Source organism: Buteo buteo, chromosome Z, assembly GCF_964188355.1.
Source record: "Buteo buteo chromosome Z, bButBut1.hap1.1, whole genome shotgun sequence".
NCBI classification, from domain to species: domain Eukaryota; kingdom Metazoa; phylum Chordata; class Aves; order Accipitriformes; family Accipitridae; genus Buteo; species Buteo buteo.
Window position 1 is genome coordinate 39,087,245 of NC_134204.1, and position 25,590 is coordinate 39,112,834.

The 25,590-nt window shown below is 40.0% G+C and overlaps 2 protein-coding genes and 1 long non-coding RNA gene across 4 annotated transcripts in view; 1 reads left to right on the forward strand and 2 right to left on the reverse strand.

The window, feature by feature from the left end:
- Positions 1 to 1,350: 1,350 nt before the first annotated feature.
- On the reverse strand, positions 1,351 to 14,080 carry FXN (frataxin). Its single transcript, XM_075020977.1, has 5 exons — positions 13,914 to 14,080; positions 11,951 to 12,033; positions 10,456 to 10,576; positions 6,845 to 6,942; positions 1,351 to 3,466 (listed from the first exon to the last, which is right to left on the reverse strand). The coding sequence occupies exons 1-5, from the start codon at positions 14,040 to 14,042 to the stop codon at positions 3,313 to 3,315; spliced, it is 585 nt and encodes a 194-aa protein (XP_074877078.1). The 5' UTR covers positions 14,043 to 14,080; the 3' UTR covers positions 1,351 to 3,312.
- Positions 14,081 to 14,444: 364 nt separating this feature from the next.
- On the forward strand, positions 14,445 to 23,968 carry LOC142027230 (uncharacterized). The gene is made up of 3 exons (XR_012649057.1): positions 14,445 to 14,978; positions 22,020 to 22,153; positions 23,898 to 23,968. It is a non-coding gene; the product is annotated as an uncharacterized LOC142027230 (long non-coding RNA).
- The window catches only part of PIP5K1B (phosphatidylinositol-4-phosphate 5-kinase type 1 beta), a 124,376-nt gene continuing 118,339 nt past the window's right edge, over positions 19,554 to 25,590 (reverse strand). For both annotated transcript variants that reach the window (XM_075020976.1, XM_075020975.1), the window contains exon 16: positions 19,554 to 20,290. In XM_075020976.1, coding sequence (XP_074877077.1) covers positions 20,288 to 20,290 — 3 coding nt within the window. In that variant the 3' untranslated portion in view covers positions 19,554 to 20,287. The remainder of the gene's footprint in view (positions 20,291 to 25,590) is intronic.

The window sequence follows — 25,590 nt, forward strand, 5'->3', positions numbered from 1 at the left end:
ATTTTGGCAAGCCTCCGCCTTCCTTCCCAGGACTCCCACACATTCCAGAGCTGGTTAGCACAATCACAGAGTTCAACCATTAACCAGAAACTAGAAGTAACCAAACACAAACCTCCCTGTGAATTCCCCTTCATTTGGCTACCACCTCTTCAGGACAGGTCTTTATCCCATTTATTGAAGTTGCTTAAAGTCTTTAGGAATTTTAAGGAAACAAGACGGGATAATTTCATCACATGGAACAGTCTTGCAGGGAAAAGGTAATGTTTCCTAAAACTTATCACAGGTGGAAAGGAAAATGAACCAACAAACACCAGACAAGCATTTAGGTGCATTAACTCCTGTCAAGCAAATGTAGTATTTTGTGACCAATACAGACGGCGAGCAGTTGCTGTAAGCTTCACTACATGAATCAATGGAGACTTCCAAAGAACTCACTGGCACACAGGAGACAATGAACTTTAGCAAGGCTGGACATGCTAGGACATTCAGGCTGTAGGCCAGAAGCAGAAAAAAACAATCATGAAAAAGAGTGATTAGCTTTTGGTGAAAACTCTGAAATACGTAAAAAACCCCCAACGCACCCACTTTCTCTGCTGAGTCTGAGCATTCAGTACAGCTACAAATCCCAATACTTTTCTTTCAAAAGTACTCTGTATGTTTTCCTTCACTGAAGACAGAGCAACTGTCTTGTGGCAAAAATGCTGCCAGTAACGCAACAGCTCTTACCCATACTAACTGTCCACAGTGCATATCAAAGGATTTTCCTTCAGCTATTTCTTTTGGGAGGTAAAGCAAGAAATGATTGATGTGATGTAAGGTATGTAACCATAGAACTTACTCAAGTAAGTTACAGAAGTAAAAAAATAGTATGGAAGAGTTACTTGTCTTGGGGCAATATACAAAGTCTGACATTAGGATCAGAGCTTGTCCTGTGCCTCCACTGTACAAGCATGATGGCTGATGGGGTCCTTGCCCTTACTTACACTTTGATGCAAGTATTAGAGCAAAAAATGAGTCACATCCTATGATTCATTTTGTACACTGAGATAAAACTCATTCTAACTTGCTGACGCTATTTATCTTCACTGGTTAGATTAAATCCATTTGTTACTCAGATACCTAAAATCAGGAAACTGTTTGCATAAATAGCAGTAGCATTATGGGTGAAGGGCAAGGCATGTCAAATGTTAAAGTTGAAATGCTCTTACAAAACCCACCCTGAATGGCCAAATTTTGAACAGAATCTTTCCAGTCAGTGTTTTAAGAAACACAAAGAATTCCAAACAATACGCTTGTCTGCGGTCTTCAGCTTTATCATCATAGCCTGAAATCACACCTTTACATCATGAATTAGGAATTCTACATGCAACTTTATTTTGGTATAAACATTTGCACAAGATGCAAGGGAATGAAGACTGAACCTCCAAATACGAATCAGATGCATGTTAGTGAGTATGTTGCATGCAAATTACTTAAGAAAATATTTTTTTGAAAAGTCAATCAGAAAAATAATGACATAAGCTATACATGATCGGGCAAAGGAAGAACCAGGAGGAAGTATCCTGGATTGAAATATCAAGTCGTTAACATCTGTACAAATGTGTTTACATAGCTATTTGAATGACTAGGAGATTGAGCTAAATACTATCATTTTCCATATGCTGTAAATTATTTTCAGTATTCTAAATTCAAAACAGTAAAAAGATGTTCTATTTTTAGCTTTCCTTTGTTAAAAAAAAACAAACATCTTTTACTCTTGTACTCATATGAGTTGGTAGTCATTGTATTTACCTGATACAGTAGAGTTGAAATTTCAGATAATTGTTGTATTTTTTATTTTGATTGAAAAACATGCAAACAGCGTGCACAATTAGCCAAGAGCTGCTTCTAGTACGATGTTATTCTCTATTTAATAGTGAAAAATGGCAGGTAACAATGCTTATACTTTAAATGCAATTACTGGGCAACAATACTGTATAGCTATTGTTTTTCAGTGACAAAATTAATCACATCTGAATGATTCTAGCTAGCCAGAGAATCATGCCAAACTAAACACAAACATCAGAGGAACCAAGAAGAAAAATAGTTTGCACTGAACATCTTTTCATATATTGATAAACAATTTATAAGAGTATGGTATAACTGTTTCCTCAAGAATTAGTCAACAACTTTGTGCTTCCATTTTATAGGCAATTAAATCCCACCAGTGGTAATAATACAACAGTGCAAGAGTTGAAGCATTCTTCTTGCAGTTCACGATTTCTTTTAAAGCTTTTTGGTTTAAGATCCAGAGTATATAATTTATTTCATTCTCATTTTTTAACAGACTGAAAAAGACAGCTTCATCAGCCTAAGTATCATACTCAATTCTAAGAAGCAAAAAGGCAAAAGTTTTCACGTCAGCAAGGTACTAAGGGAAGCCTTGTTGTATCATAGTGAAAAAAAGATAATCTAAGCTCACTTACTTAAGAAATGCAGCAGAACAAAATTACTGCAAATTTTGCTCAACTAAAAGAAAAAAGGTCAATAAATTATGCATTTTTACTGTTTGAAGAACAAAAGGGATCAGAAAGAGAAATCCACAGTAACAGAATGAAGTGTTTGCAGAGATATTGCTGCACAACTTAAACATCACATACCAGCCTTTCCAGTTCCATATGATGATTACAGCCACACAGACCTCTAAGTAATTTAAAGTTTAGCTCAAAAAAAAAAAAAATCCTAACATGAAAGAAACTAGAATTTAGAATTTGGAGAAAAGTGCAAGTTCTGAAATATTATTACATGCATGATACAAAATGAAAAGTTTCTACCTGCCACAGTAATTAATTTATGACATGTTTAATTTGGCTGTGATGCATTATTCACTCGCAATAGCCACAAATTTTACTGCAATGCATTAACAAGATCATGACTTAGGTCAATGCGATTCACAGGCATTTCTTTTTTGGGGTGAATGTCTCACCAAAAGAAGTTTAGCATTTGTGCGCTAGTCAGAAGTCACCAGCTGGGTCAGTCCAAACAAGACTACAGTCAGTAAGAATTCATGACTGACTTCTGCAGTAAGAAAGTAAGAAATCCAGTGACAGGAAGGGCAACCTCAACCACCTGTACTACATGGACACAGATTCAAGCGGTGACACAGAAATCCAAAGACTGAGCACTAGAGAAAAATACATTATTTTCAGTTTTGTTGCACAACATAGTGATGTCAAGAAAAACAACAACAGAATTAAGCTCAGGTACTTCAGAAACCTAAGAAGGGCTTGGCTTGTGGTTAAAGTCTTTAAACTTCCATGAGGTAGAATATCATCAAGTATCTTCTTTCCCAGAATATATTAAGCAGGACAAATCCAATTTAGTTTTTAACGCTGTTGAAAATTCTTTTGATAGTAGTTCATGAAGGGATACTCTGTCATGAGAATACACCCAATTCCGTCCAGTCCAGTCATAGCGCTTGGGCCCACTAGAAAACAAAACACACTCTGTGTAAGTACAGATTATTCACGAGTTGCTGCTGGAAGCCTGTATTTATAAAGTACCCCAGAGAGTGCCCAGGAAAAGGAACAGACAGCATGGTGGGCAGTCTGAGGAATTGGAGCAGAAAAGGCCAGATCTGCTGAGCCATCCAACAGATATATCTGAAAGGTGACAAGAGGTATCAGTCACTCCCAGTGGACACAAGCTTCTTCCCTTCTTGCTTTTGGCAGTGATTTCCTCAATTTCTTCTGTTGCCCCCTTCTTCCCTCACCTGTATAATTTTCTTGCACACAAATATTACAAGGGATATCTGTATAATACTGAATTAATGCTATTGATTAGTTCTTGCAGCAGTCACATGCAGATAGTCCAAGCACAGCAGAACACAGCTTACCACTCTCACTTTCTTTTTAGATGCAACAAAAGAATTTACCAGCTGAAAGCAAGTATATTGGCATGTGGGAGATTTGTATTTAAAATGCTATTTTCCTCTGTGCTATCGTATAGTTGTTGGCTTGATTCTTCAGTCCTACAATAAGCATCAAGAAGGAAACTTGAACACCTGGGCTCCACTCCAGACCTTACTATCCACTCAATTCTCCACATCTGAGACAGGACAATGATTGAAAAGTACTCACTACTGTTAACATCAGCTAGAAAGACTAAGAAAAGAAAAAGGAATTAAATGGTCACCTGGGATAAACAAACAAACCATCAGCCTTATCCTTGAACTTACATGACAAAATGCCTTGGAACTCAGATAATCCACACACAAGGTCTGCTAGAAAACAGTCTTTCCTACCTACACACATGAACAATCTGCAGGTTCTCTACAAAAATAAACACTAATCTGAACTTTGAATAACCTGAATTACTCGCAATATTGAAATGAAGAACTTTACAACCACTAACCAAACTATGAAAAGTCACAAACACAAATCAAAGCCACTTCCACTGAAATCTCACTAGCTGTATGTGAACTGGTAACTATTTGGAATGGAGATTATGTGCTCCAGTTACTTTACTATGCATTTCTCACTTCTTTGTCTTTGCAGTGCAAGCGTATGTTTATACTGTCTTGCACCTAGAGAATGACAGAATGGGATGCAGCCACTCATGAAAATCAGGCTAAGACAGGCCATTTAATCAACAAGGACAAAGAAAAGAAATGCCGAAGTTACTTGAACTGTTTTTAAATGTTACATAGTAAATATCAGTGATACAGTTAGCATATGAAACACCTCCATAGTTCTCTGAATCTCTAAAATGTTGTACAAATGTGATTTTTTTTCCATTTAGATTAATAATTTAAGCAAGGATCTTGTGAATTTCATAAAATGCCTACAAAGTTAAATATAGACTAAATATATTTCTCATGGAAAGTCTGCATACATTTTTAAACAGTAAGAAGAATTAAAATATCACATTAAGGTATTATTAAGAGATGCTGTGTAAGGTTGAAAAATCTTTTCAGTCAAAGGAGGTACATGAAATTACTGCAATTGCACTGCTGGCAGGTTGTACCCACCCCCTCACCCCCCCTTTTTAAATTCTCAACTAAGTAAAGCTTTACAAACACAAGCTTAAATTCACTTTGGTATATAGATGCAAGATAGCAAACAGAAGGTCAAAAAACACAAGAAAATCTCTCTCTCACATCTTAAGAATTCGTCTCCCTCAGGATGTGTTCTTAAAGACTCAAGATTCTACATTTACTGTACAAATTTTCCAAATATAACATTCAATGCAAGTGATCACTGTCAGTAACATTTGCATCTTTCACTTCCTAGCATATTGCACTTAAGAAGTATGCCACTCCAGATCATACAGTATTTGCTGGGGTTGCTTTTCAGAAGTTAAGGAATAAGTCAACATGTAGCATCATATTTCAGGAAATACTACTGTTTACCATAATACCAGTTAAGGAAGCACAAAACTTGATGTTTGTAGGTGAATCATTTTTCATCACAGATGATGAAAAATACCATCAGAGAATTTTCAAGTTTATCTCTTTCATTGTGTATTTTTATTCACTACTGGAGCAATCAAAAAAAAAAGTTTAGCAATTTTTCACAAATTCCATATTCTGTAGCATGTATGTCTTAGCTCAAGTAGACTTGGCCCCACACATATAGGAATTCTCTGAATTTTGGCTTTCATAAGTAGTTGAAACCTTTGTGTCAGTGACACAAAAGTCTTACAGTCATCTTAAACACGATCAAGGTTCAGAAATTATGCTTGTTGCAAAATATATGGAATGAATAAATTCTGACACACAGCCTGCATCTGTCTAAACAAAAAGGTTTGTTAGGTTGCTAGTCCTGTGCCTTAGCAAGACATGTACTGTTAAGTAACTTATTTAATTAATAAAAGGATTCTGGGATAGGAGTTAGTAGAAAAAAATTACTGACCTAGTACACTGTGCACCAGCCAGTACATAAGTACATTAAAGCAAAATTAGAATTTTCTTCAGGTAAATTTTATGTCTATTGTTTCTCTAAAAATCTTAAATTTCATTGTGCTTTCCACCCTCCTCCACCCCCCCGACACAAACCCTACTACAGAATTCTACTACTGCAAAACCATTCCCGGTTTTGCAATCAATACATTCTTTCTGAACAACATTCAAGAGGTACGCCTGCATAGTTACTGGTAGTACTCATACTTTCCAGCTAGCTGGTTCCTTCACCAGTAACACTGACCAACTCTCTCACTTCTTTCCTTGGGATAGTGGCACAGAATACAAATTTTTGGGGGAGACAGTTACAACATTTTCCCACGTATCTGGCTGCCCTCCCTGCTGAAACCAATCAGAAAACCTCAAATGGACTGAAACACAGCATTAGAGAAGGCAGAGGGAACAGCTAGCCGAGGCTTCCATAAAGCGCAGATGCTTGAGAAAAACAACCAGTGGGAGAGCACATAAACATATAAAGCAGGAAATCCCACAAGTTTAAAAGGGAAGGAGCCACCCTGTTTAAATACAAAGAGATGTTTAGATCATAACATCATCGTCACTTCTTTTCCAACAGAAGCTTTGGTTGTTTTTTTTTCTAATCATGGCTGTTTATTTTTTCTATGAGTAGGCTATATTCCTGTAGACAGTGGTTTTGGATCAGAACAGGGTATGAAAGTTCTGTATCACACATTTCCTGGATTAGGTATGTCAGTATATTGCACTGTATCTCAAACCTCTATAACAAATTATTATAGAACATTTAGATTATATCATGTTCTCAGAATATACTGAGTTAAACGGTTACTTGAAAAGGATATTACATAGCCCATGCCTTGCTATAAAAAAGGGGAAGTGCCTTTCCACCCAATCTGCAGACATTACATAATTAACTTACACAAAACTTACCTAGTGGGTGACGACAGCCAAATCTGCCGGTTTGGTGTTTGCTTATTGATTACATATGTTCCCATGTCTCCACCTAATTTAACTGTTAGAACTCCACTCTTAAAATACAAAGAAAATAAAGAGAGAAATTAAAAATATGCATCCTGTTACTTGACAAGAATTACATCATCTGCTGTAGATAAATAGAAACTTACATATCTGTATCACATTCCAGCTATTTCCCAAACAGTAATAGATTGGAAGAATGATCACTAGGTATCAAAAACTTGTGTTAATACCTAGGACAACCTGCATATCTTTGAGTCTGATCTAGACTTTAAACCTTCTCAGAGGTCAGAGTTTGATTTAGTGTGTTTGCACCATTCACAATGGCACTACTCAAATAATCCTCTTGAGCTTTGACCTGTCATCTTGAAAGGACTGCTACTTCATTTTGCAATGCTTAAAATATCATCCAACAACAACTTTTTCTATTCATGAACAATACAGGATTGGTGTGGTTCAAAGTCAAGAAGCTTTATGTGTTATTGCTAGATACCTGAGCTATGCAATTTTACCTAACTTTTCTTAAGTAACTGTAACAGTTTTCCTGTGAATAAACACAATTCTTTCTCCAATAATTCTGATGAAGTGCTTAGATCCTGAATCGTTCCTCAGAAATATTCCACTTCTAAACTCCATGAGGTCTGGTTTGTTTTAGTTACGTGCCAGCTTTAGACCGTTATCCTAGTAAGGATTTATTATCTCTTTCTTACTCACATTTCTTACTGACAACACAATTCACATTTCTCTGAAATTTTCACAAGCGCATTTGAAAAGCATATGTAGCTCTGACAAAAATATTTCTGTCCTAACTTTAAGAATAAAAGAACAACACTACTTGGACTAGAGTTAAACTACAGATGACCTGAATTATGCTAATTGAAAAGGGTATCTCTACAGAATACAGTTTGAAGATTCAGCTAATAGGTTATTCACATTTAATCTACAGTTTCTCAAATAATTCATCCCCTATAGCATGATAAAGCTTCTTTAGGGGAATCATACTTTTCATGCTTTAGTAAGAAGATACTACTAGAGCTACTATCATTGCTAGGGCTATTTTTTATGTATAAACGCTTAGTGTGGGGAAAAACCACTTTCATTTATGAGTACCTACAGCCTGGAAACTTACTCTGTAGCACATGCAGTAGTTTGGAGCTTCATTCCCCTACAAAGTAACTCTGTTACTGGTTTCTGACATATCTCAAGGATCACCAGCCATGAAATAACACTCTCAAGGTCTGATTTTTTTACCTTATTTTCCATGCTGTTTCTATGCTTGATAAGGGATTTATAGCTGTGATCAATAAAACAAAAATAAAAGGCTCCCCTGGTTAATATTGCCATCAGGTAGTCCTACCAGTTGTTTTAATTGGATATTGGTTTAGTGCAAAGAAGGACAAGAACAAACTACTTCTCTTGTTGTCAGAATTCAAACTTTTCTGTATCTCAGCGGTTTTAGATGTGTAGAGATACAGCAGAGTAAGAGCAGGTTGGCGAATTAGGCCTGAATAGGGCTATAAAGGTTTCACTATTGTTCTATGTGCTTTTTAGTGCAATATTAAGTATTCAGCATGATGTTATGATGTTATGCTGTATGCTATAGAAACACTCTAAGTAAATAGGTTTCCAAAGCTTTAACAAAAAACGTATACTGTTGTGTGTCAGCTGTTGGCGAGTGTTGTTGCTCTGTCATTGTAAATTAAATAAAGGTTAACTTCTAATGTTGTGTTTAAAACATTTTCCAAGAAATTCTGCAATACTTTTGAAATACTAGAAAATACAACTTGAGTTTTTAAGATCTAAATTGCAAGACTTTTTTTAACGTATTTTAAGATTTGTACTACTAGATGAATTTTTGTTAGCTCCTGGTAACAAGGATATTCTTCGAAAGATTTTTTTCCCCTGGATACGAAGATATAAATTGCATGAAGAAATCAAGCTTTTAACAATTCACAGGCATAACGGACCTTTATCATGTTCGCCACCTTGTGGCTTGCTATAGCACTAGCCTTGTTTGTTTGGAATTAACTGGTAAACTTGGGACTATTTAACCTTTCGGTCTTAACAGAAACGACAACATATTGTTATGTCATCATACCGTCACTGCAACAAAGGAGTACTGGTAAAAATTAAGATGGATGTAAAAAGAATTACTTCTGAGCCTCACAGTGAGTCAATGTCAAACACAATCCACACTACAGTGGCTGGAGATAAAATTCTGTTAAGATGACTCATCACCTTCATATAATGAAGTGTTTAAGAATATTAAAGAGGTAAATTATAATCTTTTTACTAATTCTTGTCCTAAGCTCTTTAAATCAGGCTAATAGGTGCTGATATGTTAAGACATACTGAATAATAACGGTTAAACAATTCTTTGCTTTTCACCAGAAAAACAATTAGCTATAACTACATACTTAAAGCGACAATTAGTATTTGCTAAGGGCAACAACAGAAGCCTACTAACAATAGGTTATTTTCTATCCTAGCTATAAGAAATAAAGAATGAACATTATGATGACAAAGTTAGAGGACCAAGTCTGAAAACTACAGGGTTGGCTGGATTTTTGCACAGTGCAACCCAAACCATCTACTTCAATGTCCCTGAGCATAAAACTTTAACTGAGAGGGCTACTAGAAAGCAGCCTCCTTGTGGTAAGACATGAAGAGGGAGCAGCAATTATGTGACCTCAAAAAATGCAGTAGTGAAAGACCTGTGCTGCAGACAGCAGTGTAGGGAGAAACTGCACTCTCCTCCAGGTCACGTAGGGAGCTGTAACATACAAACCACTTCAGGAATTGTATAAAAAACTAATAAATTCCCTATACAAATAGAATGGACATTTTTAATCTGAGTCTTTTACACTCTGAATCTTTAATTTGAATCTTTTACACTCTTGTAAAAGAATGTGAGTGGCTGACCTATTAAAGGATCCAATTATTGGGCTAGCAGCCACCCAATGCCTCCTGTGTCAATAGCCTTCTCCCCATGTATGCTCTGGTCTCACTTTTGCAACCACCTATCCAAACATTGCATCACCTTGTTGCTTCTCTCCATCCACCACAGGCTCTCATCAGTAAAGCCAGGACAAACGTACTCTACCTGGTCAAGACAAATGCTGCTTCTCAGTATTCAGAGCAATCAAAGAAACTGCTCTACCAGTTACACATGATGTACATGTACTATGCCACGTAGGCCTGTCCTACTATTCATCGGGAAGGAAGTGACTGCTGATGTCAGAGGTCTATGCATGTTTAGAAAAACTTATAGACCACTGTGAAATTAGAAACCAGTTTTTGTCTCCTCTTGTGCTGATTTATTATTCTATATTATGTCTTTCTCTACACACTAAACATTTTAAATCCTCAAATCATACAACAGCATGTGTAACTTTTTACCAGAACAGTTGCTCCAGTCAGTATAAACAGGCTTATTTTAACAATAAAGCTGCAAAAACTCATTGTATTTTAAGTGTTTGCACTAAGGTGACTAATTTAAAATTCTCCTTCAAAGAACAAAAAAAATCTACAATAATGACAGTGGTAATAGAATGTTTAAAACATACCCCTAAAGAGACATCATAATCTTCTGGGGTAAAGGGCTTATCTGTCAGGTCCTCAAAGAAATCTGCTAAGGAGTCCAGTGTTTCTTCAGCCAGTTTTTCGTAAGTGGTCTCATCTAAAGAGCTACAAATGACATACAAGCCCATAATTAGGAGGAAAAACATGGAAGACAGTATTTTCCCTATAATAAAAACATACCTAGACCATGACCTTGAAGGAAACAGTAAACATGAAATGATCATACAGAACAAGTCATAATTTTTCTTAAGGTAATGTAGGTAACAATCCACCTTATAAATGGAGCTGGAATTTTGAAATTTTGGTAGTACTGATCTCTTAAGTGAGGAATATGTACTTCTTTCCTTAGATGTACTGACCCCTGTGTACTAAGAGGACAGAGTGAGATTTCCAAAAGAGGCATTTTCATAAAAGGACTTTGTGCAAGAATTACTTAGTTTTGAACTGTACGAATAGAGACAAGCATCTCCTGTTTAGAAGCTTTATTCATCTGACTCTAAGAAACACGCTGTAACTATAAGCACTTTAGAAACATCAATATCACATGCCATTTCTACATACACCATTTGACTCCTCAACTGGAATTACCAATGCAGCCCAGTAATTAGACATTATTTAAAGTGTGCTTATGAACTAATACATGCAATTACCACCTTCTTCAGAGAGTCTCAAAGCACCCTTGTAGCCATTGTGTAAGGCTTACAGCGCTTGTGAGACTGCTTCTGTTATCCTCTTCAAATAAGTAGAAAAAGTTACTGGGAACAAAGTCTGGATCAGTTTAATTAACCCAATGTAATTAAATCACCTAAGTTTTTCCATCCATACCAGTGTCTATTTTTAACTGAGTATGTAGGTGGGTATCTCCAGCCACAGACAATTCAGTGAAATCATTTCAGTTTTTGCTAATGGATATGGCAATACAACAGTTACTATGAACTATGGTGACTCAGTATCTTTCAGCTGATGATATAGAACATAATTTTTTTTTTAAAGTTTCTTGCTAGCCAGTTATCGAAATAGACTCTATGCCACTTATGTGAGGGGCACCACAGAAACACCTAAGGGTGTGGAGAATGGAAACCTTAGGATTAGGCAGGATTCATGTACTGGTTCAGGGTGCAGTTCAGGTACTTAATGGTAAGAGACACTTTAGACATCTGCGCAATCCTCCACTGGGCTTCCAAGTGCTGCATCAGAAGGGGAGAAGTCTCCGACAGGTACCATGTCACATCCTCTGAGCGCAAGCAGAAATTTCATGTACTCTGACATGTGGAATGGTGCTAGACACGTGTGTTCAGGTACATGAATTACTTCCTAAGTGATTTCCCAATTCACCCAAAATGCTTTTAGCTAAAACTGTACTTTTCTTTTACATCATCATATCAATATTACATTGGTTTGACAGTCTTTCCATGACTAGAAATTATTTTAAAATGCAGAGATGGTATTTTGATATGAATATCTCAATATAAAATTTACCTTGTGTCATTCAGAGTTCCTGCATTTCTTAAATTCATGAACTGAACAGTCTTGCTCTTCACCTCTGAAGCACATGGTAATTGCTGTTCAAAGTCACCGTAAGTAAAGTGGAATTAAAAGTTAAAACACAAAAAATTATAAGTCACATGTTTGTCACATAAATTAAATAGATCCTTGAAGACCTTTCCACACACCCCCCAAGTGAAATATTCATATTCTGTATCACAGAGCTAATATAGAAAGAATTGTGCAGCTTTAGCCCTTGGATGATTGGCAACATAGAATATTGTTGTCTTCTGGTACAAATCAATGACAAAAAAAGAATTTTATTCATACAATAGTGAACTAGGAAAGAGAAGAACTGTTTTCTCTTCTATTGCTCTGCCACAGAATTACTGAGCAACTTCAGACAATTGGCTTAGGCCGAGATTTTCACAAGTATCCACTACACAAATGCTTCACTATCAACAGCTCATGTCCCTCTCTTAGAAGTCATGAATATATTCAACTGAAATAAAGAGAAGCCCTGAATCCTCCTTACTTACAAAAGAGCTAACATCACACTTAACATTACAGATCTCTTCTGTAAAACAAGCTGTTTCTTTTCCAATTTCAGTTTAAAAAAAGCTTTAAAAAACAAATCAAAATTACAGAAAAGCTCTATCAACATACTGGCAATAGAAGACAAGGGAGCAAAACGGACAACCCCTTTGAGGGGAAGCAATACATCAACACGTGTAAAAATAAAGTCGATCCCCTCGTCCAACACACTAGCAAAAGCACTTATGGTCTCCACCAGGAAGATAGCAGGCTTGCCATTTTCTTCTTAACCTGGCCTATGAAGGTGTGCATTTTTGGATGAATGGTGAGACAGCATTCTCGATGGCTTTTTTTGCACTTGCACAAGGTTTTGAAAACTAACAGAGTGAGCTGAAAAGCAAGTGACCTTTAAAAAGGAACTGTGACAGCCAAGCACGCACAAGCAAAACACAAAAACATCTCTCTCCCCACGCGGTTTGACATCTATCCTCAGGCATTACAGATGAACCTGTCTGTTAGTCCAAAGCCCTGACACGGACAGAGGACAGCAAACTCCTGGCACCTTCGCGATGACACGGGCTGACACAATACACACACTGACGCCTGCACGCTTTTGACTGCACCCTTTAGCACTTCCTTCACACGCACTTGGGATCAGAAACTTAAGACCACAAATGCGTTCGGGTTCTGCCCAGGCCGAGAGGCCGCACCTGCCTTGGCGCTCAGTTCACGACTCGAGGCCGCCAGCACGGTGCTGGCGTACGCACAGCTGGTACCGCCCCAACACGTTCCAGACCCAGCGCTCGCCAAGGGTGGCCGGCACGCCTCTTCTGCCGCCGGAAAAGGCCCGCGGGCGAACAAGCCCGTCGCCCTGGAGCTCGGCAAAGGCTGCGGCGCCTCCCCGCAGGGCAGCCCTCGCCGCTGCCGTCCCGACAGCGCAGCGCGGCTCCAACCTGCGAGGGCGGGCAACCACCCGGGCCGCCGGCCCGGCGCTTTCGCCCCCGCTTCCCCCACAGGCGGAGGGCCGAGGCGCGCTGGGGCCGGCAGGGCCGGAGGAGGGAGGGCCGCTGCCGGGCCGCCGCTCAGCGCTCGCCCCGCCCGCCCCGGAGCCGATCGCGCGGGGGCGGTGCGGGAGGGGACGGGAGCGGAGCGGAGCGGCCTTCCCCCAGCCAGGGAGGGAGGAGGTGGCCCGCGGGAAGGCCCGGCGGGGGTCCTGGCTGGCCTCACGGCCGAGGCCCGGCTGAGGAAGCGCCGCCAGCCGCCCTGCCCTTCCCTCCCCTCCCCTCCCGGGTCCGCCCGCAGCCGGAGCCCGGCCCGGGGCCGCCCCGCCCGCCTCCGGGCAGCAGCAGCGCTGCCGGCTCGCCTCCTCCCTCCCTCCCTCTCGGCGGCGCAGGCCGCGCCTCGCCGCCCGCCCCGCGCTCACCGTCTGGCCGCGGCCGGCGGCGGCCGTCCCCGCCAGCGGGGCGCTCCCGGGGCCGCCGCTCCGCCGCCGCGCCGCCGCCGCCGCCCGCCGCGCTGCGCGCACGGCGCCGGCCGCCCCCGGCCTCCACATGTCGCCGCCGCCCGCCTACGGAAGCGGCCGGGGCGGAGCCAGCCAAGGAGAGGCGTCGCGGCCGCTGCTGCCCTCCGCCGGCGTCGCGGGGAGCAGCGCCGGGCCGCCTCGGGGCCGGCCGCGGCCAGCCGCCGGGGCGAGGGAGCGGAGCGGCGCGGTCGCCGGCGAGGCCTGGCCCAGCCGCCCGGGGCGCCCGTCAAGGCGGGGGCAGAGGGCCGGTCCCGGCGGGAGGCGGAGCGGTCCTTCTCACCGCTCCGCTTCGCTCCGCTCCGGGGGCCCCGAGCGGCCAGAGCTCTTTCCCCTTCCCGGCCGGAGGTGGGCAGCGCAGGCGGCTCGGGTCCCTCCCGGGCCTTAGCGGGTCCGGGGACTGGCGAGGTGCTTCTGAGGGGCAGCGCCGGCGCGACCGGCCTGTGGGGCACCGGGGCACCCAAGCATCTGAGCCAGGAGAAGGGCGCCGGGGCGATCGCGCCTGAAGGAGAAAAGCAGAATCGTCTCTTCGCCGCCCCGCGTCCCGTCCCGTCTGGCTTCAGCCGCAGTGCAGCCAGACCAAATTAAATCCTAATGTTTTGCTACTGAGACAGCCAAGCCGTATTGGAGTCGAGCACGGTCTTTCTGCAGGACGTGTCTTTTCCAGGAGGTGGTACTTTCCCCACCAGTGCGGTGGAGGGGGAGGATGTCCTTCGCCTCGCACGTGTACTGTTCAACGTAAACGTCGTGCAGCAGCGACACTTGGAAAAAAGAGGTGCTGGGTCCTGGTGTAGCGCTCGGCCTTTTTGGCATACTTATGAGAACTTGGGGACCTCGACTCTGACTGGGATCATAAAGACAAGTAGCTGCGACGGTCACTTGGTAACATGACTGCTCCTGCTGTGCACCCTCACCTCAGCTACTATTCTTTCAGACCAGGGAAAACTGCTCGTGGGTCAATCTCTGCAGGTACTTCAGGCAAAGCAATGTTGCTGGGTAGATTTACAAGGAGCTGGAGCCTGGAAAGGACAGAAATTAAAAGCAACCCCCCCCCCCCCCCCCCCCCCCCGCTAAAAAAACCAAACAAAACCAAACCCCAGGCAGGGCAAAGGAAAGTTGCTATTTATTTCTACCTTGCAAGGATTAGAGATTCTAACATACAAGCAGTTCCTACACACCACAGGTGCTGACAGCACTCCAATTGCAGCAGCCTGAGTTACAAAGCAAAATACTTTGAAACTGTGTTGTAATCGCAGCCATTTCCTAAGCTGCATGGTAAGAATCCACATCCTGTAGCTGTGCTGTTCTACAGTTCCTGTTCACTTCTCTGACAAATTTTCGAAGTACAGTATCTACTGCTTTTCCAGACCTAAGCAGTAATAGAGAGGGATTCCCCCTTTCTTGACAATTTAGGACAAGAACTGTAGGACACACTAGCAGTACAGAGAGGGAGCAATGGGACAAGAACCAGAGCTAGTATCTTGGGTTCAAACGTTACAACAGGCCAGTTAGACAATGGATTCACAGCCCAAATGCAGAGTAGCTGCAAGTCACTTTAAAAAACTGTTTAGATTGCACTTCCTGTTAACAGCAGTTAATTAATTCCAGGTAACTGCACTGATGTGACCACTTCATATGGACCACTTCAGATTTCGGTCACCAGCGTGTTCAGGAGCTATTTTGGCTGTGTGAATACCTGAGTCCATGGAAAGGTACATTATTATAAAATATAGCATCCACTCAGGGGCCCATTCTAGGACAGTATTTTCTGTGACCGCAAGTGTTCTGATCTATTACCTCCTGTAGGTAGGAGTACTGAGCCAGTAAAGGGAAATAAAGCACATCATTTATCACACCTGACATATGTTTGATAGAACTTCTGATGGTGAGCCTCAAAAAGCAGTGAAGAAAGAGAAGGGTATTAATGTGACTGGCCAAGTTCCTACTGAGTTATTTAAATGCTGGTGATATCGTGTTATTAATGATATGTGAAGATGTCAAGAGTCTCAGCTAGACATCTTTTATTGTTACTTAAACTGAAAAAATAAAATAGGCTTACCAGGGAGATGAAAGATAAGAAATAAACCTGATGAAAAAGTTTCTTAAAAAAAAATTTTCTGTGCGAACGTAGACAAATTTCATTTCAGATCCTTCCATAGGACATGACTGAAAAATGCAACAGTTACCAGTAAAATCATAAATATGTAACACATACAAGTATCAAGAAGCTTACCACTGGTTACTGTGATGCATTTTTACATTTCTACAACGCTCACTCAAGTTAACAGCTGGCATCTTGCAATGCTTTAGGGAATAAGTTGTGTTTTGAACAAGATTTGTGTTATTTTTTGCTTTAAGCTGAAATTATTTTCTACCATATGAGGGGCAAAAGCCCAGACAATTCAAGTTGGTTGTGCAAATTTCAAATAGACTTTGACATCTGTTGTAGCTAAGAGTTCTCTGTACTAAACCATATTATCTAGCTTAGTCAGCCTCTTGTCTCTTTCAAGCAGAGTCCTGAGTGTTTCTTTGTTACCAGTATCTTCCCTCAGACCTTGTAGGGGTCTGTGTTCTTGTTGCATTTTGTGAGGGAAGTTTTTATTGTACATCCAGCAGATACAAGATACTCTAGCCTTGAAGACCAACCCATATTCTTATCACTTCTGGAAGAAAGTAGTTATGTTTTTACAGCTATAATGGTCTACATACTGAGATAAGGCCTGTAGGGAGAAAAAACTTTTATCAGACTGCAGAATACATTAGTAAAGCAAACAATTCCTTTTTCATACCTTGGTGGGAAGTGGGGAAAGCAGCTGGAAGAATGGAGGAATGCCTGTTCTTTTATGTAGCATTTGATTTAGTGAAAGATGGCTCTTGTTTACGTACCTTGCCATTCCTATAAAAAGAGAGTCAGAAGGTATTTTCTAGTATTCTCCAGGTAGTTCCACAGTGATTTTTTCTCTAATAATCCAAGGTCATATGCAACTCTCAATAGGAAATGCTCATTTATGGTTTCTAGGTTAATGACAAATTGATTAGTGTCAATTAAACATTTTCCCTGGTATTAGCAATCTCACTTACCAAATCTTTTAAAAAACTGTCAACAATGTTCCAGTAAATGAACTTTACAGGACGCTACTACCAGCGACGATCATTCACACAACTTCAAAAGGGCCTGAGTTTGGGGTTAGCAACTTTAGCAATGATTTTTTAATGTTTTTCATCTTGATCCTTGTCTCTCAGGTTAATGTTGTTCATACCACAGCACTTTGGTATCAATGCCTTTTTAGGCTTGTGTAAAATAACTGCAAAGCAGTTCCAGATGCAAAATCGCTGCAGGGTCAGGCCCCATGCCTTCAGTCTGGAAAGAGCTGGTATCTTTCGTGTTGCAAGCAAATGCATGCACCACTGGAAATGGGTCAGTAAATGGCTTCTATGAAGAACAGGTGGAGTGCACTACTGATTACTCTTTTATCACTGTCTAGTGTTAAGAGTTTGGGAAAACAGGATTGAGTTATAAGAAATTAAATTGCCTGAAGTATAAGCCAAGTCAACAAGAAAACAGATCTTGTGATAGGTGTCAGTATTTTCAAACCACTGAATTCTAGTACAAGGACATGAAGGTTTTTTGGTGTTTTTTTTGTTTTTTTGTTTTTTTTTTTTTAACGGAGGACAACTATTACATGCTACTCCCAAAGGCAAAACTCACCCTCTGAATGTCATATGATTAAGTCACAGGGTCAGATATACAAATTTGGAGTTATTCCCTGCCTTTCTTCTCTAAGCAGGCATCAACCTGTGCTTTTTCATTCTGGGCAGCTTGCAGGTCCAGAGTATTCAGGTATCACTGCACACAGATAGCCCATGTCTGTGACCTAATTCTTCAAATTTTGCTCCCTGTGGTGAGTTCCATCTGTTTAGAGCTGGAGAAACAGACCAACACATTACTTTAATACCCCAGAGTGTTGATTATGCCTTCTGTATATATTTTATTTTTACTTGACGTGCACTGCCTCATCAGCTTTATAGATACGTTTAAAGTCTTCAAATTTTCATCAGAGTGCTACCAATGCAAAATACCAATACAAGATGAAGAGAAACGAAATACGTAGGCATGAAACATACACATCCTTACAAGCTCCTGTACTCTTTGATGTTTGAAGCTTTATACCATTTCATGTATTAGATAAAGAAATGAGTTCCAAGTTGTTGATCATTAATGTTGCTTAGCTGTAATCCCTCTTCCCTCTCAGTGGAACTATGTAGTCATACACCAAAAAAACCCAAAACAGATTTGTAAGTGCATGTGCTTTGGAGAAGGTTTTCCCAATAGGCTCCACAGTGTACGCAGGACTTCCTTTTGCAAGTGTTAAATGACTGTTTTCATTTATAAATGACTGTGTTAAAGGGATTGTACACAAAGGATGGCTCAGTCTCTGAATCATTTAGTACATACATTCTGGTTTTGGACAGAATTGTTGCAGTTAAGTTGAGTGTCCTCTAGGGTCTAAGGACAAATGATTCAGACACTACAGTCTGCTAGGTAATTGGGAAAAAAGTGACATGTATATGCTTTATGAAGATTAATCTGGTGCTTAAACTAAGAAATTTCATGTTTTTCCCCAAATAACACTAATCAGAAATACTTACTTTGCATAGAGACACATTCTAAATATGCTATACACTGTGCATGAAGAAGCAGACACTTCACATTGATGTACAAAATGTTTTTGCTCACAGGGCATCCAGACTGGTTTCTTGCATTCCTAAGAGGAATGCTGCAGAAGAATTATCTTGCTGACATTAAGCAATCTAATTTTAAAGCCTAGAAAAGAGGTAATCATGATACACAGGCTCTAAGTTAAGCCAGAGACTCTACAAACTTAGAGAAAAAAAAACACTTTCCATTTCTCTATTCTGTGCGTAATTAAGGAATAATACCTTACTCCTTATCAGGGTTATAGGATTACATCAAAGTGAAAAAAAACCAAAGCCACACCAAAACCTTAAATGAAAAATTCTTCAGAGGTACAAAGCAGAATTCTAGGAAATAAAGTGCCAAATTCTGGTTTTGCCAATCCAGCAGGTTTGCTGCGCTTACTCCTAGAAGAAATGTTATTACCAACAACTTTCATAAACTTCCGAAGTGACGCCTGTGTAGTTTTTAAATACACCACTGCATCCAAGTATGAAATCTTGGACTGATGGTCACTGGTGTTTGGGATTATCTCTCTGCTGCTAGGGAAATTAAGGAAACCAGAACAGTTTCTATAGGTATCTTAAAATTATTGACCACACTGAAAAATCTAAAATGCTTTTTATGAAGCAATGCCTGTTGACTATGTTCCTTTGCCTCTTCTGCTCTAATTTCAAGATTCCCCTCTTCACTATAGAGCTGGTAGAAGATAAAGACAGATGCCATGTTATATAGTGGTTGTCATATCTCTTGAGATGCCTCTCAAGACCATCTCATGAAGGTAGAGAAATACGAGAACTTTAAGTCCTGTACAGATCAAGAGCAGACTGACAGCTGTGATAGTCTTGAGAACAAAATATTTTATTCATCAATAAAACTATAGTTTACAGTAGTATTTACTAAATAAATTATATAATTTCTCTTTTACAAGAAATAAACTAAAATCAAAAATATCTCAAAGACAATATATGTACACAACATAAGGCCTTCTTATAAATAACATTTTTTTCTCCTTTTCACCAACAGTGAAAATGTCTTGAGAGGCTCATTTTCATATAGTATGTGCAGAGGTTTATCCTAACCCTTGTATGACATCAATTCCAACTTCCACTGATGTGGACCTAAGTGATTAGAATGGAATAGTCAAAACAAATTAAATTAATTTTATTCACCACTGTGCTTATTTTTAAATAGGTAAAGCAGATAATAGATTTTGCTTGTGCATAGTTACAGAATGCATGCAAATAAAACCACTAGAGAGCTGATAAGAAAATATCACTTTCAAGTCCAAAAAAGGTGATTGGCAATATAGTAGAAAGCAGCCTGAATACACAGTTCTTCACAGTTCAGCAAGCAACAGCAGATGATAGCAGAGTGTGGAATGCTTCATGTCATTTTTGCCAAGTCCATCAATCCTTTCTATGGTTCAAAGATCCTGATGCTTCTTAGAATAAGTTGAGTTGATTATTACTCTTTGTCTTGTTAGGCTCAGCAAATTCCTCCCTTTTAAATCAGGAGTGCAGAAAGTACTCTTCATTAACCACAGTCACTTCTCTTAGTTTTACTCTTCATATATTCTTTGTTACTGGAAATACAGAAATGACAAGTGAAGTCAAGAGTTGTGTTTATTTGGTTTCTTACAGAATTATAAATAGGTAACATCTTTCTTCCCCTAAACAGGCTGCAGCACAGTTTAGCAGTGATTCTTTTCTTACCTTGCCCCCTAATCAAAAGCACTGGATCTCTTTTCTTGTACAACAGCTAACCCCTATGGTTTTGCAGACATTGCAGTACACTTATATTACATGAAATAGAACCACTTGCTGCTGCAAAATGCTGAACATTCTGGACATCAGAGAAGACAGTCCAAACTGAGAGCACTCAGCAGTTCACAACAACTTTAGTTACCTTGAAGAATTGACTGGGGCCTTTGTTACTTAAACGTGCTAGGGGAAAAACAGCAGTCTTTGTATGTCACCTATAAAAGTCCTGTTAGCTTCTGCATGACACCCTTCCCCAGTTGAAAAATCATACCTATCCAAAAACTTGCAGGCACAACTAATGTTGTAGTCAATGTCATAGCAATCATTCCACTTCACAAAAAATATCATTGAATAATGTTAATGAATTAGTGTTTTCCACAGTATCTTCTACAGAAGCAATGGTTATGTAATGCAAATAGTCGATCACTTCTTAGCATGTCTATGGAGTCACAGATGAATTGAAGAGAAACTGTTCTTTGCTGAACACCTTATTACTACGACTCAAACTAAGGATAAACTGACAGCTGAACAAAATACTGCAGTAAATTGAATGCATGTCAGCTAATGTATCAAACATGGAGCACGACACAAGACCAAAACAAAGACATCTGTAGTGACCTTACTCTAAAACCTTATAAAAAAATATAATGAAGGCATAAGTTCCCATTTATTAAACAGATTTTTAACATCACCTTTAAATTGTACTTTTTGATACAAGCATTAACCCACCTTTAAATAGTTCAACAACAATCTAACCTTGACTATGAACAACAGCAAAAAGTCTCTGAAGTAATTTTTAAAGCCTGTCTTAGAAAAAGGTAACCAATAGATTTAAATCAATATTTTAGTTATGCCTTCTGGCACTAGACCTTGAACACTGAAGAATGATATTTCAATATTATTCTGCGGCAACTTTTAAAACTGTTTCTGTATTGTGCATCAGTGTTAGGGTGTTCCTAATCACTGATGCTAATGCTAATTAGCACAGTGCTACTTTCTCAGAGGCTGTTCTTTCTCTCTCGATAGCTGTGGTCTGGCAATCAAAGTCTATCTACTGCCATATTAGCACCTGAATGTGCTAAGGGAGTAAAGTAGTATGTACTTATGGGATGCAGAACAATTTAATATGCAAAGTGAAATTGCTGGACAAGTAAGTAAAATTAAAGAAAGTGGTATTTTAAAAAGAATATGACATAAGGCTAAGAAGGATTTAAAAAAAATATTTAAGAATCAGTTTGGCAAAAAAAGTTGAAAAATGCTTGTACCAATAAACAAAATAATGTTTTATGAAGCCAAGATAAATTAGTCAAAATTTTCACTAGCACCATCTACTTTCTGGCTGAAAGCTCAGATCTGAATGACTGCAGGTCCATTTTTGACAAGATATAATGGTCACTCAACACAGCTTCAGACCCTCTGGCCTTATCACTACTTTTCACTCTCTAAGGAGACTAGCAGTATTGCTGATGCTAGCTTTATGCTATTCCACTAATTATGTAATGCAATTACAACTAGCTTATTCTTGCTCCCTTTCCTCTGATCCTTCCAAAGCATTTCAGAGGGATCAGTGTGAGAGACTGCATGGAGTTAATGCCTCAAACACCCGTCATGATGGACAGAGACTGGGGCCTGGCTTTTGCGGTTGAGGGAAGGAACGGAACTTGCTTGCAAGGCGCTGCAACGAGGTAAGTTCTGCATAGCAACACCACATGTGACACAGGACGCCGGAGGCGTGTCGGAGGATGCGCAGTCCCGTGTCCTGATGAACTGGGTGGAACAACTCACTGTATGTGGTCAGGGGTCACCCGCAGTTTATTTGGGGAAGGGGCTCATGACCACCCCCCATGATGGCGCCTGTGCGGAAAATTGAGAGTTACATAAGTCCTTAGGGGCCCTGCGCAGAAAAACAAGAGTGGCATGATTGACGTGAGAAAAAGTGGGAATTGGGCTATAAAAGACACAAAAATGAGGATTCCCATGTGTACCCATTACCGGCGGATTACGATGACTGTCAGCATCATCGACCATTAACTTTATTGCGGGATCCAAGGGTGGTAATCTCTCTCTCTCTCTCCCCTTTTCTTGTTTTCATCTCTTTTTCTTCTCTTTCTCCTCCTTACCTTTGTAGATGTTTCAATAGAAACCACACTGCTTACTATTACGCCTTCCAGATCTAGGTTGCTTCTGCCATAAATAAAACATTTAACTGATCATTTGGTGTCGCTTCACCTTAATTTAGCCTAAGGGTATTCTGAACTCACTACAACCCCTCCCTGGTCTGTCCAGCATGGGTTGTGACAATCAGCGATGGAAAAAAAAATGAGCAAAATTTGCTAACAGAGTTGGAGAAAACAGACCTGACAGAAACTTGTAGCAACTGCTAACTGCGTGAGTCAGTCACAGAAATGCTGTTCATGGTACTGATGCCATTTTAAGAAGGTGGGATTTTCAGATGTTCATCTCTGCATAAGGTACAGTCTAGTTTTGTGCATATTATTATAGAAAAAACACCATCTATTTCAAGGTGCAGGACATGATCCTCTAAGCAACTCTGTAACCACTGCATAACTTTTGGGGTTACTTTGATTGCAGATATAAGAAACATTATTTTGTGAGAGAGACTGAGTTTGGTCATAGCAATTGGGTCTGAAATTATACGTAATGGACAAATGAGACTATAGGATGCATTCCTGTAATCACTGTCTGAGATGTCTCACACTGGATATATAATGGATTTACAAAGTTTGAGCCTACTTGAGCCCTCTTGTGTTGGAGCATTTTTGTGCTCCAGTTCTCTTTTCATGGATTTGTTTTTGAGATGATGATTTCCTTATATGGTGCATTAAAAGCCCCGGGCATGAGAACATGTAGTTTAGTGACAATATGTGCTGGCATTTTAGCACTTGGTTTGCTCAGGTAATGTAATACTTGTAATCTGAAATGGTACCTTTTTAATCTAATCAAGCACATAATTCCCGTATCTGATTTTCATGCAAGGATGACTGGAATGTTGCTGTTAGGTTGCTTCCTACGTAACGTTGCTTCTGCAAGAACACCTCTGCCAGACTACATTCAAGTGCTTGGTGGTTGTTTCACCTCACACCAGGTTTCAGTTTTATGAGAAACACAGGCCTCTTTTTCCTCTGCTTTTTAAGATCATGCATGGATGGATACAGGGATAAGACAGATAACAGAGGAAAAGAGCTGTTACCTCACTGCATAAAACAAGTAGGTTTGCCCCCTTCAGCCCTAATTAAATAGGATTCTACATTGAGGAAAGAGCGCTTGATTGGTTCCAGTATGCGCACATAACATTCTAGGGATTATTCTGCTCTCAAGGTAAAGAAAGGATGTCTGTGAGTGAGAAGGCCTGAATTCCCTTCTGATAGTCCCAGAATTAATGTTCCATCTACCATGTTCTTCCATCAGTATCTTCAGAGTAAATGGTGAGGCAGAGAAACTGAGGCCTCCAGAAAGAGAACAACATATCAAAATTTGAGGTAAGTATCACCACATGACTGTACACTTTTTAGCTTGTTTGTACATCTATGCTGCCTGGGAACTGCTTTAGTTTCAGCCGCACTTGTTATTAGTTCACAACACCACCCTGAAGAAAACTACAACATGATTAGAATTGAATCAAATGTTATGAAAGACCGAGAAGCAAAATATTTCTGAATGAAAAATAAACACTTCATCAGGGAGTTATGGCGGAAGTACAATCCAATAGCCAAAGTTGTATCTGACTGGGATGATTCACTCAGCCAGAGCCAGGTGGGAATCTTCTTCTCTAAAAGAAGATTTTATACTAGGAGAGACAGCTTAGGGTGCTAAAAATTAAAGTAGCTGAAGGGGTGAAAATATTTGTAAGAGAAAATAACTGCAAAGATGAGGAGTTAGACAGTAACCTGGCAGTCTGAAGGGTTTCAATACAAACTAGGAAATGCTCAAAGAGACAGGCTTTAATACAGAACTACGGGAGTGAGAACAGAAGAAAAGAGGAAGAGCACCGAAGAGTAAGAAGAGCCAGACAGTTTTGACAGTTTCTAAACAGGCATTTTATAGACCAATATTTGTAAATCTGCTTATCTATACATTTACAGCAGCTTTGAAACACAAATTTAATCTCCAGCGATGTTTTAAGACTTCAAAATCCTACAATCAAATTGGCATTTGGACATAAGCCACAGCATAAGTAATTCTAAATGTAATAATATTATTTATGCAATTCATCTGACACAAATCATAGCTACACTAACCAGACTCTACATATGCTGGGCTTGCTCATTACTAAAGTTATTCCATTCTTTTATTTTACTGAAGCCCTTATCAATCCTTTGCAAGCATATCTTCAATGGTAGTGACTTCTAAATTACATACAAATTTTGTGAGCCCTTCTTTCAACAGGAGGCAATGCTGTATTTCCACGTAACAATTTCTGTACTACCTAAGAATCTTCCATTACAGTTAAATATACAGAAGTAGTCTTCAAGCAAAATAGGTCATTAATGAAATCCTATAGGTGAGGCATATATTTATTTATTTAAATCCTATATTTACCAGCAGATGACTTAAGTTGTACAGCATCACAATGGAGCGAACTTCAAAGTTTGTCACTGTGCTGTTTACATGCAGGTTCTTGTTCTACTGTAAGTGTAAAGGAATCACAGAATGGTTTGGGTTGGAAGGGACCTTATAGATCATCTAGTTCCAACCCTCCTGCCATGGGTAGGGACACCTTCCACTCGACCAGGTTGCTCAAAGCCCCATCCAACCTGGCCTAGAACACTTCCAGGGATGGGGCATCCACACCCTCTCTGGGCAACCTGTTCCAGTGCCTCACCACCCTCACAGTAAAGAATTTCTTCCTAATACCTAATCTAAAACTACCTTCTTTCAGTTTAAAGCCATTACCCCTCGTCCTATCGCTACACTCCCTGTTAAAGGGTTCCTCCCCATTTTTCTCTTAGGCCCCCTTTAGGTATTTTAGGCCCCCCTTCTCTTCTTCAGGCTGAACAGCCCCAACTCTCTCAGCCTGTCTTCATAGGAAAGGTGTTCCAGCCCTCTGATCATCTTTGTGGCCCTCCTCTGGACTTGCTCCAACAGATCCATGTTCTTCTTA

Bases quoted from the DNA above. Each gene is read 5' to 3' on its own strand.
- FXN (XM_075020977.1), bottom strand. From the start codon at position 14,042: ATGTGGAGGCCGGGGGCGGCCGGCGCCGTGCGCGCAGCGCGGCGGGCG. The intron at 12,034-13,913 runs GTGAGCGCGGGG...GACTTTGAACAG, and splicing joins CCGCCGGCCGCGGCCAGACG to CAATTACCATGTGCTTCAGA. The intron at 3,467-6,844 runs GTAAGTTTTGTG...TTTGTTTTCTAG, and splicing joins TGGCTGTCGTCACCCACTAG to TGGGCCCAAGCGCTATGACT.